General features: G+C 53.1%; 1 protein-coding gene across 1 annotated transcript in view; it reads left to right on the top strand.

Moving 5' to 3' along the window:
* The window catches only part of NRG3 (neuregulin 3), a 32,342-nt gene extending 24,985 nt beyond the window's left edge, over positions 1-7,357 (top strand). Inside the window, exons 5-7 of the mRNA XM_027775710.1 lie at positions 7-114; positions 5,754-5,825; positions 6,064-7,357. Coding sequence (XP_027631511.1) covers positions 7-114; positions 5,754-5,825; positions 6,064-6,571 — 688 coding nt within the window. The 3' untranslated portion in view covers positions 6,572-7,357. The remainder of the gene's footprint in view (positions 1-6; positions 115-5,753; positions 5,826-6,063) is intronic.
* Positions 7,358-13,093: the final 5,736 nt, after the last annotated feature.

Here is a 13,093-nt window from a genome sequence, read left to right as displayed (position 1 = left end):
CTTCAGGAGGACGCCCCCATCGCCCCGAAGCAGGCTGGGTGGAATCGTGGGACCAGCGTATCAGCAGCTCGAAGAGTCGAGGATCCCAGACCGGGACACGATACCTGGCCAAAGGTGAGCCGAGAAATGATGGGATTCGGGGGTGTCGTTAACATGATGGCTTGGACTGCGCGGGTGTGTCCTGGACCGGGTCGCAGATCCCGTCTGTGCGTGTCCACGCTCACCACCGTCTCGGTCTCAGTGAGGTGGAGCTGCGTGGAAGAGCAGCTAAGATCGAGACTGAGAAATGTGGTGCTAGGAAGGAGAGAAGTCGGCCGCCGGACGGCACGCTGTTCTGCAGTTGCTAAGACCGCCAGCAATCCGCACCAATAAACACAGGGGGGAGCTTCTCAGGGGAGTCCCGACCGGCACTGGGGGCAGCGCGACCCAGCAGCCTAGCTGCACCGTGCGCGTGTCCTCGAATGTGGACATAGGTCAGGGCTTAGAGCAGGACGTCCCAGGACAGCCCGAACCCTGTCACTCACAGCACAGGGCACCGCGGCTACCTCTCCCGAAAGCACAAAAGGCGTCCTCCTTTTAGCGGACACAGACCCCCCGGGGCCCAGGCCACAGGGAGTGGAGCACGGGATGAGTTTCAGCCCCCACTGAGCTGGCAGCAAAAGCCACTTGACCCAGCACGGCAGCTCTCTCAAAGCGATGGAGTTCAGATCCCCTCTCTGTCTCTCACTGCTGGTATAACTTGAGATAACTTCACCATGTGAGCTTATTTTCCTTGTCTGTCAGCTGAGGAAAATAATACCACCCCTTGAGGATGGCTGGGAAGTTAAAAGGAGAACGCATGTGTGTTGTGTGCGGAGAGCAGAGGCAGTGCCGGGTTTAAGGCCGCAGGAGCTGTCAGCATATTGTCATTCAGTTCAGAAACAGCACAGGCAGGCCTTGCCCCCGAATTGCAGGAATGAGCCCCCCTCAGGCTGGGCTCCCGCTTCGTCCCGTTTCTCTCTCTGGGGGAGCCAGGCAGGCTCCTGAGCTGCCCTGGCCCTGGGTTCGGATCAGGCTGAGGGCCGAGGCAGGTGGGAGGTGGGTCCAGGGCCAGGTCCTCCCCTCTTTTACAGAGCAGTGCCCCGTTTGACAGTCTCAGCCCCAGACTGCTTTCGGAAGACTAGGAGGTGGGGAAGAGCCTGTAGCTTGGTTGTGGAACCTGAAGCAATTCCAGATGGCCTGTACGCTGCATTTGGTACGGATTTAGAGTGGCAGTTGCAAATTCAGCATCTCTGTCGGGTTGTCCAAGCGGATAGCTACAAGTCCGACCCAGTCCGCACGGCCTTGGGTCTCTGACAGGGGCCGTGTCTAGCCCAAACTTCCAGCGGCTGTGGTCATCATTATCTCTTCCCAGCCTAACTAACGCCCCTGACCGGGAGTGTGAGCATATTTTCTTGGGATGGACGTTGAACGAGTGAGGGAGTCACCCTCGGAGACTCCGTGAGCGGATAGAAGTTCCCCATGCTCCGTGCCGGCCTTCTTTCTATTGGGCCTGGTCCCGGCTGCCCCCGTGTCATGCCCTACATGCCAAGTGCACTGACCCACCAAGCCTCCGGCTCGGGCTGAGCTGCGCTGCACCTTAGGGCACAGGAGCCTCCCCGCGTGTTCGGGGAGGTGCTCTCCCGCCGGCCTGGCGGGAGCAGTGGGCTGCTGCACTGCACTGGGCTTGTCCTGGCCCCGTCCCCGTCAGGGCACTGTGTGCATCTCCCTGTGTGTGACCTGCACCCAGGGCCGATGAATGGCGACTGGGTGTCAGTGTGCTCCGCACAGGGACTCCAGGGCCCACCTCCTCCTCCGTTCTTGAAAGCAACTATTTCCGCTCCTGGGACTGGCTGTCTCTGCAGACTGGAAATGCGATTGGCAATGGGATTTGGGCTACAGGCCCTCCAGATCTGCCTGGCGGGGCACGAGAGTGCCCCTGCAGGCCCGTCGGTCCGGCGCTGCATGCCGGCTGAGCCGGGGCACTGTCTGCCACTCACCCACGGGCACATGGTCTGGCTCTGGCGCACGCCAACCCGGCTTGAACCCAGCTCAAAACCCAGGTTTTGTGAGACCCAGGGAGGGGACGAGGTAGAGGGAGGTCCTGAATCAGCTCTTCCCGGAATGCACCCGTGGACCGTGGCGACTGTGGAAAGGTGCGTAGAACTTGAACCAGGGCTGTCAGACTGCTCCGGCTGTTCCAGAAGTGAGATCCCATCCTCCGAACGACGCACGGCCACACTCCCAGTCAGCGCCCCTCCTTCCTTTCTGCTTTCTTTCAAGTGTATCTCTTTCTTGACGAGTTGGAGAGATAGCACCCCCAAAAGGCTCTTGCCTCCTCCGAGACTGCTCCCAGCCGCCAGCCCTGGAGCACGGGCACACCTGTCCTGTCGCTCAGGGAGGTCTCCAGGTGTGATGCCTGACCCGGGGGGCGGCCACAGAGAGCCGTGTGATTTCCTGACACATCCCGCCCAGCCCTACCACCTAGTATTGCCCGTCCGTGGTTCCCCAGAGAGTCAGTCAGTGACCGCGGGGAGAGCAGAGCTGACACAGCCGGCCGTGGGGACCGAGGTGGAGTACGGCCCTCTCCGCCACTACACCGCTGGCCCAGCAATGGGCTGAGGGGCAGTCCTGGCAGGGCGACCGGCTCCAGGGTGCGCCCCTCAGCCCAGTCCTTTCATCCTGACACCGCGTGCCCGGAACTGGGTCTCAGACTCCCCGAGAGCAGCAGACCCCACGCCCCGACCTCTTCATTACCGAGAGCTGAACACAGGGACAGTGTTGGGATCCTCCTTCTTCAAAGGGTGCTTTGTGTCCCCGGGTACAGACAGCCCGTGTTAGTGACTCCTTTGCTCAGGGCTGAGAGGGGCCAGTCAGACTGGGTCACGGTCCGTGGGTGGTGAGCACCTGGGGGACCCTGGGACTCATGGGCTCCGAGGGACCATGGCCTGAAGGTCTCCTAAGTCAGTCACGTCTAGGTACCCAGCCCCCGCTTACACTCTGGTTCCAACTCCGGGAGGGAGGTTGCCTCCTTGTCTGTCGGAACAGTGTGGGAGCTCAGTCCCTCCTCTTTCTAAATGTACTTACTTATTTCCTGAAAGAGAGCCCCTGGCAGTGTGCAATCATCCTCCATGGCCCACAGCCAGCCAGGGTCACGGGCACGCTGGCAGCACAGGAGGGCCTTCGGGCAGACCCAGGAGCTGAACCCATGGTCTTCCCACATGACCGTAGGACACCAGTGGGGCCCTGTTCCTGCACCGCCGTAGCTGAGCCAAGAAGCGGTATTTCGGTTAATCTCCAGAGCAGTCCTCGGAGCAGCCATATCATGACCACCCAATCGTTCTAGAGGGTGGGAGATTATAGTGAGGTTACCCCTTACCTGAGATTCCAGAGCCCGCAATGGTGCAGGGTTGGGGGTGGTGTCCGCGTCACCCCGTGAGAACAGGCCTGGTTTAAAACCACCTTCCCTGATGGTGACGTTTTAGGTGTCATTCGTTTGTCTTGGGAAGCCACAGGGACAGTCAGTGGCAGTCCTGTTCCCTCCGGGCCCTCAGCTCGGCAGCCAGGCGCACCGGCAGAGTGAGCCAAGTGGGTGGGGACTGTCTTCGATTATGTCTTAGCCCTGCCGTGCTGCTGGCTTTCAAAGCTACCCTTTAAAAATACCCTGTAAACTGTGTACGCCTTTATCCAACATCGTTATAAACCGTGTGTGACCCAGGTGTGACCCTGCACCTGTCACCTCCACATTCCGACCCACCGCTCCCGGCCACTAGCCCTCCCCCGGAGTCTGCGCGGGCAGGTTCGTCCTGGCGGACCTGGGCTCTGTGGCCCCGACAGATCCGTGGGGGAGCTGGCTCCTACATTTCGTGCTGACACAGAAGGAGGGCACTGAGCACGGAAGAGCAGCGTCTGAGAAGTGTCCCTTTTCTTAAAGTGGACTCAGCGGTCAGAAAGCGCAGGCTCGCAGTTTAGCCCCACGACAGGAAGAGAAGGGTCAGCGCCGGGGCCTCTACCTGCGGTGTCCGGTTTCCGGGAGAGGGCTTCTGGTCGGCCTTGAGGTCGAGCGCGCTAGAGCATCTGCCTTTGGTAGGGACGTGAGGGCGGAAGTCCTCCTGTCCCTGCTAAGGTGTGGCTTTGGGAGCTCATTGAACGCTCAGCCAGTTTACTCAGCCTCACGTGGAAACGAGGACGAACAAACCACAAGGCTCTTAAAGAACTCTGACGAAGTAATTGAAGGCGAAGGTAATTTTAAAGCACTACACAAGTGACCACAGCTGGGGTGATGGCTATGTCACTGGGCTTCCACGTAGTTGACTGGTTCAAGTCCCAGATCCAGCAGCTTGAAACTCATGCTGGGTATGTGTTTGTGTGAGAGTCCAAAATCCCAAGAGGAGAATGGAGGAGAGAGGATTGAGGCATGGCCATCCCCCACCCCCACCCCGGGTGATTTCTCGCTTTCTGTCTCTCTGGCGAGTATACTCGCCCTATAGAAAAGAAAAGGCAGGACACATAGCAGCTGTGGTTATTGTATCTGAGAGTGGCGATTAGGGTTGACAGCGGTGCTCTGAAAGCAGTGTCTGCCTCAAAGCCCGCTCGTGCGTTGGTTTAGCCAAGGTTTGTGATTGCTAACCCCCAGCTAGGCACAGAGGGCACATGGGGTTCAACTCCTAAGTCTGTTTCCTGTCTGCGCCCCCATCCAGTGGAAAAGCAGCCCCTACTTTCATCGCGTCCTCACAGTAAAGTCTGTTCAGCATGCGAGAGCCTGGGCCTGGCTCTGTGGCTGAGCGGTGGAGAGAACTGGTTCCACGGCCAGCCCTAGTTCCAACTTGGCCTTGGCAGCTGGAAGAACACCCCTGGGGTGTGTGTGTGTGTGCCCAAATCCTGACAGGATGGAGAAACGGAAGAGGGTTGTGGTGTGACCTCGCCCCACCAGGGTGCTTTCTCCTCTCCCTCCCTGTCTCTCTCGCTGGCACGTGCCCTCTGACGATTGGAAAGCGCCACGTGACACACTTCACTGTGACCGCTCTCTCCATGTGCGGACAGGGCTTTCGCCTGCATTGCAGTGCAGGTCGCGGAATGAGATGTATCGCATGGAGCCTGAGTGCGGCCGTATCTCAGGGGTGTTTGCATCTCCGTGTTTAATTCAGGGTTCACATCCGTGCAAACCACTGAGAAGTAGAGGGACCACAGCTCACGTCCCCAGGCCTCACGTCGATGAGCCTGCAGAGGGCCAGTCCCTCCTGCTTCTGGAAAGCTCAGAGGAGGACGATGCACTGGTCCCCCAGGCGAGGAGGGGACTGGCAGGGCTCTGGCATGTCCAGTGACTTGGAATGGCTCTGTGGTATCTGACCAGCCGCTGCCATCCCAGGGAGTTGCCTCACCAGGAGGGGGACTGGGAGGCGGGCTGCTGGGAACAGAGGCCCCTGGAGCCTGGTTCCCGCTGCCTTTCCCACCTGCCCAGCAATCTGGCAGTGAGACGGTGTGTACACTGCAGAGTGTCGATGGAAATTGGATTCGGATCCTCTAAAATCAATGCGAAGCAGAGAATCTCAGGGCTGCAGGTGCCGAGCACTGGGCTTCTGTCCCGGAGAGCTGCTAGGGTGACCACGGCAAGTGTCCGGGCTAACCCAGGGCTGGGGGGAGTTGATGGAGTGAGCGATGGTGTTATGGGTCTCCTGTTTGTCCCCGCGGAGAGGCCACATTCCCGGCTGAACCCCATCTACTTTGTATTCTAGGGTAGAGGTGAGGAAGACTATGTCCCACCTGCCTATGCAGCTGTGGTGTGTTGAAAGACCCCTGGACTTAAAGTAAGAAGATCTGGGTTTGAGTCTCAGTCTGTCACTTATTTTCTGTGTGACCTTGGGCAAGTCACTTCACCTATCTGAGCTTCAGTTACTTCTGTTTAACTGGGAACGTCTTATTCGTCTCACGGGCTGCTGTCAGTGCAGTGAGGTGGTGCATGCGGCCAGTGCTCTGTGGACTGAGTATTGCTGTGGCGAACGCGGAGCGCGGTGGCTCACGTGTGACACTTTGTCTCTTTTGCAGGTACTCACCAGGAGGTTTAAAAGCCCAACAGAATGCATCAATAAATATGCAACTGCCTTCAAGAGGGACAAAGCCCTACTCTAACAGCATGGACGGCAAGGGCCCGCTGGGCTACCCCTCCGCGCGGGCCAGCTCCGTGCCCATCATCCCTTCGGTGGGACTCGAGGGGCCCTGCATGCAGGTGCCCGGGGTCTCCGAGGTCCGCGGCATCACATGGTGCAAGAACTCCTTCTCTGTGGACGGTGTCGGCGTGGGCGCGCCCCTCAGCGACCCTCTCGCCACGGAGCAGCAGGGGGTGAAGGTCCTGCTCGAAACTGTCCAGGAGCAGATTCGAATCCTGACTGAGGCCAGACGGTCGGAAGACTACGAGCTGGCCAGCACAGAAACCGAGGACACTGCCAGCGAAAACACAGCCTTTCTGCCCCTGAGCCCCACGGCCAAATCAGAACGAGAGGCACAATTTGTCTTAAGAAACGAAATACAAAGAGACTCCGCGTTGACCAAGTGACGCGAGATGCAGGAATCTGTGCGTTCGATGCTTTGCTAAGCAGGAAAGAGGAAAGTAACTACAAATTATTTATATGCATTAATTTAAGAGCATCTACTTAGAAGAAACCAAATAGTCTACCGCCCGCTTATCATAGTGTTTTTAACAAAATATTTTTTTAAAGGGAAAGAAATGTTTCAGGAGGGAGAAAGCTTACACTAGAGCTTCCAGGCAGAATTCCCAATCCAATTTCAGTTAGCCCCAACACGACCTCTTTGGCTTTTAGATGTGGGCGGTTCAGACCCTCGGTGGGTCCCGCAGCGCCCTGTCCTTGCCAACGCGCCGTGGTCAGCTGGTTTGGCAGAGACGGGCTGTGTGCGGGGGGCGGCTGTGCCGTCAGCGGCCGGCCAGGACGTTCTGTTGCCAGTCCCACCCTAAATCTCTGTCCAGCCAACAGCCTCATCCAGGTTAGGCATGTCGGCAGCCCTGGTGTTTCCACTGCTGTTTGGAGAACAGCACGGACTGGAGTGGGGAGGAGAGGGGAGGAGGGAGGTGTCGGGAGCGGCCGCGGCTGCTCTCAGGTGCCGTCTCCCTCTGAAATTTGGAACACAGAATCTCAGAGGGAGATTTCCAGAAAAAGAGACAGAAAATCGCAATGTCGTGTCACTAAAATCACACTGATACGAATGCTTCTCCTTGAGGTTGCTCAGAGGCTCTGCAGGAGCGATTCTCAGTGTGTGTGCCTGTGTGCACGTGAGCGTGTGAGCGTGTGAGCATGCACTTGTGCCGGTTCACTCACTCGAGCATGGCTGCTGTATGCACATGTGCTCATTGTGCACATGTGTGTGCATGTGTGTGCATATGGAGCTTGTGCACATGTGTGTGCATGTGTGTACGTGTGGAGCTTGTGTGCACACGTGTGCATATTGAACTTGTGCACATGTATGCGTATATGTGTGCGTGTGGAGTGTGTGCACATGTGTGTGCACGCATGTGGGGCTTGTGCACACACGTGTGCATTTGTGTGCGAATTGAGCTTGCTGACATTTGTTCTGAAACATCAGGGAATCTAATATTCAGAAAAGAATTTCCCTCTTAGCTCTGTTCACCTTCAATGTTTCCATTAAGTATAAAGTTCAGTTAGTAAGTTCTTAAATCAAGGTCACTTGCATGGTGGGGTCTTATAAAACTCTTGACAATGTCTAGACCATTTCTAATGTGAATCCTTTGGAGAGGAACCACTGCGGGCTCATTACTGAAACCATGTCCATGGCGAGTTAATCGAGGGTGTGTGTCGATTCTGAATCATGCCTACTTCAGTTATTTAACGAGCCGGCTAACAAGCTGACAGTTACCCTTTGTGTTCTCGTCACTCTCCTTACTATTTATTTGATAGCAAGTCTACACCGTGTGGACCAAGGAGCCGCTTCTGTGGTTAATCCAGAAACAGTAAGTTGTCGAAATCACAAAGCCCAGACCTCTCAGTTCACAAGAAGCCCCCAAAAGAACAGTGAATTGTGTTGTATGTTCATTTGGAATAAAGCAATATTTTTACCACTGCGAAGGCGAACTGAACCCTCTCCCGAAGAGTTGTCTGTTTATTTCCCCCCTTATGCTCATGGGCATTCCAGGAAGTTAGTGTCCACATCCCCAGTCTTTTTCCAATTATTGGTGGTGTTGAGTTGTTATGTTTACACTGTTTTAAATAAAAAGGCACAGTATTTGAAAGTATGAAAAGATTCCTTTTACTGCGGTTTAAAAAAACCCTTGTTTAAAATTTCTTTGTGGAAGACTTTCATTCCATGCAAGCGTCAGCAACTCCTTCTCCACCCGCAGCGGGTCTGCACAGCTCGCGTTTCGGAGGTCTTTCTGTTGAAAACACATTGCAGACCGCTCCTTGCAAACATCCACTAAGAGCAGACCTGATGCCATCCGGGGTAAGGAAGGAACACTGTTTTGATAGAGCTACTTAACAGAGATCCGCGCTCGCACGTACAGAAGCGCTTCGGTAGAAGTGCGTTTTCTAGCTAACGGAAAGTCGTCTGGTACTTGCAAGTGCTCGATTATTAGTGTCATTCTGCATCGAGAGGGGATGTTGTAAGAATGTTAAAAGATAATTGTAAATTTAAAATAGCTACAGTATCTATGAATAAGTTCTCATTTACAATATTAAATCTTTGGGAAATTTTTCTGTGGTCTTTGTTAATAGGTATGTCATGGCCCCATAAACGGGGACTCAATCTGTGCTTGTGCAGAAACTTATAATTGCTGAACAGTGGAAGCCAGACAGGCCTGCGGGAGTCAGCCTTGTTCTAGATTCTCTTTCCTGTTATTATTATAAAATGTTACCCGTTGCTTCTTCGAAGGACCCGATTTCACCGCACGAGGAGGAGGTGTACTCCAACTGGCCACTGTTACTTGAACGTATCACACTGTAAACATTGTTCGGTAGTGAAACGCGGGGCTTGGTCGCACCTGCCTTGTTTTAGATGAAGTAGAATCACTTATTGTGTACCCTAACCACCCTCCTGTGTACCCTAAAGAGCACAAATACCAGGCCCTGCCCTCTGACCTGCAGTTTAGAGCAACAGTTGCTTAATTAAAAGTCAAGACGAGACCACCCATGAAACCACATAGTCACAGTTACCTTCAGCAGTCCTTTGTCACCTTTTGGAACACAGCTCTCTCCTAGAAGTGTCCACGCTCGACATCTCGCCGGCCGCACCAGCTGACCCTCGCTGGACGCCGAGACCTTGGCGGGTAACCGTCTGGGCGGACTGCGGCAGCCCTCCACGTGGTCGGCCGCGCTCCTGTGCCTGCCAGAGGTGCTTATTTCTACAGGACACCCTGGGCTTCGCTTCGTTCTCGTCTTTATTGTGTAAAGAGATGTTTGGGGATTTGTAGTTAGACTGCATATTTAGTATTTATTGACAAATGAACGCCATCCCCGTTTTTTTACCGTGCACCATTTCCTGACATGTCTCTGTTTCTATGAAACACCTGTTGTTCCAATTTGCCAGTAACTACCATGGAATGTTGCTCAAAACGTGTGACCAACCTTACACCACTACAAATAATAGAATTCGCATCGAGCGTTTCCTCCTGAACCCCCTGTGCTTATTCCAGCCCCGTCTTGTGCTCGGGCGTAGCCCAGCGTCCTGGCGCGGGATGGTGACTGCAGGTCGCTGAGCCCAGTCAGCCGTTGATGTTATTTCTGAAAAGCAGGGGTGAAGCGGCTGGAGGAGGGAGCACTCCCTCTCGGACTTCACAATTAACCTGTCTAGATCATAACAGCGTCAGCCTTACCAGAAAGAGGACAAAGGCCAAGCCGCCCTCAAGAGAACCCCGTTGGCTCCTGGAGTGAGTGAAAGCCGTGAGCAGGTGACCGGGCAGAGGCCCTCAGGAACCAGGTACCGCCAGAACACGCGGGCTGTGTGCGGTCGTTCACGCCTGTCCTGCGGCGTGGTGCTATGGGAGCCATGTGTGTGGGCCGGGGCGGCTCTTCAGTCCCAGCCCCGGACCAGAACATCGTCCTGAGACTGTGCTGCAAAACGAGTTTCCGATGTGCGCGTGCTCACCCGGGAACACGGCAAGGGGTGGGGTTTTCATTTGATCTTTTGGTATCTGGGAGACATTTTATACATAAAGAATGCTTGTTTATTATTATTCGATCACATAGACTCAGTGTGGGGTTTTCATGGCTGCATGTCTGCATTGTGTTCGCGTTCTTGCCTTAAGAAATCCAGTCTTCATCCGTGGAGCCCGGCGCGTGGTTTCTGAGCCATTTTCTGTATGAAACACATCTCAAAATGCCATGGGAAATGAAGCCTTTTAATAAGGTTTATCTGCTCCTTTTGAAAGTTCTTTCTTTCCCTTTTAGAGAAATAGTGAGGGGAAAAGAAGAAAATCATTACCTAAGATGTACCTTGCTGTCTTATAACCATCTCTCCCCTGTTAGGACTGTACACACGCACACACGTACCAAATGCAGGCTTGGATTCTTCTGGCCACTCTGTCTTTGTTTAATTTGACAAATATCGAATCTGACCAATATCAAAGTGGCCTCCTGGAATGGCAACAGAGTGAAATGAAGACATCTAGAGACCAGCAGCCGGGCACGTTTGACCACACAGGGCGTCCGGGGTCCCTGTCTTTCTTAGGCTAGCAGACTTCCCTGGACTGGAAATTCAGGAGAGCCAAGATGAACCCTCTGCTAGCAATGCCTTAAGACTGAGGGCCGATCTGAGTGTGAGTGACCGCTTCCTGTGGTAGGCGAGGGCCTCAAACGTATTTTCCACTTTAGCTGTAATTGCTCCCAAGGTGCCTAACCAGGAGCCTTTCACTCCTGGTGCCCCCGAAGCTTCAGTGAGCACTGTGTGTGTGAGTGTGCACACATGCATGCACACACAGGGGCACTCAGTGCACGCATGGCAGACACACACAGCTAATGCTGGATGCCCCCGAGAAGCCAAGAGCAGGGGTGACCAGACACAGTCTTGATAAAACAGAGGATAGGCTTCTAGAACTTCAGTAATTCTTTGTCATGGATGCCTTTATTGATTGTATATGTGTTGTCTATGAAAAAATTGTGTGATAGCGAACAGTCTCTTATTGTTGGAAATGATAGCAGATCTATACAGTGAGCTGTCTTTGTGAAAGTGTCTAGCTTACCTAAGGAGGAGCGTCACGGCCTCAGCGTCACGTGAAATGGACTCTAGTTCCCCTTTGACTTCCCTTCCAAACGAACACCCAATCATCCGGTCTTCTGACCCAGCCGTTACCTTCACCTGCCAGTCACACCTCTGTAGCCAGCACTCCTTAAAGGTTAGTGGCTGTATGTTTATCTCGCTAAGACGCAGGAATAGAAACAGAGGAACGTCCTGTGGGTGACACTTGCATTTATTATATCACATTTGCTTGGTAACTTGAAAAACAGGATTGTTTCCGTGTTTGTTTTAGAACTGAATTTTCTAGTATGGGTAAGAAAGAAGGGATGGCCAAGAAAATACACATTTAAAGCTTGAGAGTCAAATTGCCCTGTTTTTAACTTTAAGAAACTGTAAGCATTTATCGAAGACAGAGAAAGAGACTCTTCCCGAGAAGGCCCACGACCTGAGATGTCCCCTCTCCCAGAAGCAGCGGACACTCTCCGTGCAGACACGTCAATACCAGCATTACGTGCATCTAAAATATTCTAACGTAGACTCTCCAGCTAAGACCGAATACATTTTCCGGAGACACTGTCTCACCGTGGCTGGGAATAGCCCTATCTGTGGGTACACAGTGGGCCCCTACACATTCACAGCTCACTCGCTTACTTAATTTTGTGGGAATTCCTGTTCTGACAAGTCAGTGCCTCTGTGCTCTCCCCAAAGCACCCTGACTGGCACTGATTCTGCCTTAGAAACGTTCTGGCCAGGACCCCGAAGCCTGGGTTCCTTAGTCTCCAGTAAAACGATGTAAAACATTAAAATACTTTGAAGTCAGAGACAGTAAGTTTAAGTTGCGTTGTATTTAAAAGTTAGAAGAATTCCACGTAATAGTTTACAAACTTAAATTAGAATCGGTTTTTGTTTGTTTTCCTTGTACCTAGCGGCCTGATTAGCCCCACAGCCTTGCCATGCACTACAGTACTGTCCACTTTATAGAGATTTAAAGTGAAGGGCTTACACATCACTCTCGCGCAGCACGCAGAACCCATGGTGCATCGCGTTGGAATGACATGGAAGGTCCCTGGGATTCAGATGGCTTTCACAGGACACGTATGTAGTAAGGGTTAGGGTTCGTCCTCGCAGACTGCTTTGAGCCCTGTCTTTATTAACTGAGGTCTGTAGAATAAATGCGTTTGTTCACACTGTTACACATAAAGAACTTAAAATCTCACCTTGAAAGTTACTGTACATTTTCTAGTGAACAGTGCGTGTGTTTTAAAAATGGAAGAAATGTCTTGACTTTCTCTTATTTTTTCAAGTATGGAACAGAAGCATTAATGCTAAATGAAAAATGATTTCCCTTATTCTTAATAATCAATTTAGTTTGCTCTATTAAACTGTATTTTAAATAAAAAAATGTAAGTCCGCATAGAAAAACACAGGCAAAATGATCTGAAGTATATTTTCAATCGTCACTTTTTAAAAATTGACCAGGAAGCAAATTCTTGTGCCTCTGATGTAAACTGTTCGGAGCGCTGTGAGTGTCTCCTCGGTGTTCTCCCAAGAAGCTGTCTCAAGGTGGCCCCCTGTGGCAGGGGCGAAGGCCACGAGGAATGAACTGCTGACAGGGCACTGCGGTACTTCTGTTTTTTCCACACTTTGGCGGGAACCTTAATGTGTTGCTGACTAAGAACTAAGGTGTGACTTCAGTAGTAGTTTGTCCCTGGACGTCATCGAGGGCGTGCTCGTCTGGGGCAGACCCGCCTGCGTGTCCCGCTTGCACCCCTCAGTGGCCTTTCCCAGAGCGGGACACGCAGACTCCCTCTTGTCCTGTCTTCACTGCGTGTCCCTCTTATCTCAGTGCCCTTTTATCTAACAGGGAATTTTGGGT

This window comes from Tupaia chinensis, unplaced genomic scaffold (assembly GCF_000334495.1).
Source record: "Tupaia chinensis unplaced genomic scaffold, TupChi_1.0 Scaffold000599_1, whole genome shotgun sequence".
Taxonomy (NCBI): Eukaryota; Metazoa; Chordata; class Mammalia; order Scandentia; family Tupaiidae; genus Tupaia; species Tupaia belangeri.
The sequence above is the reverse complement of the archived record's forward strand: the minus strand, read 5'-3'. Positions and strand labels throughout refer to the sequence as shown.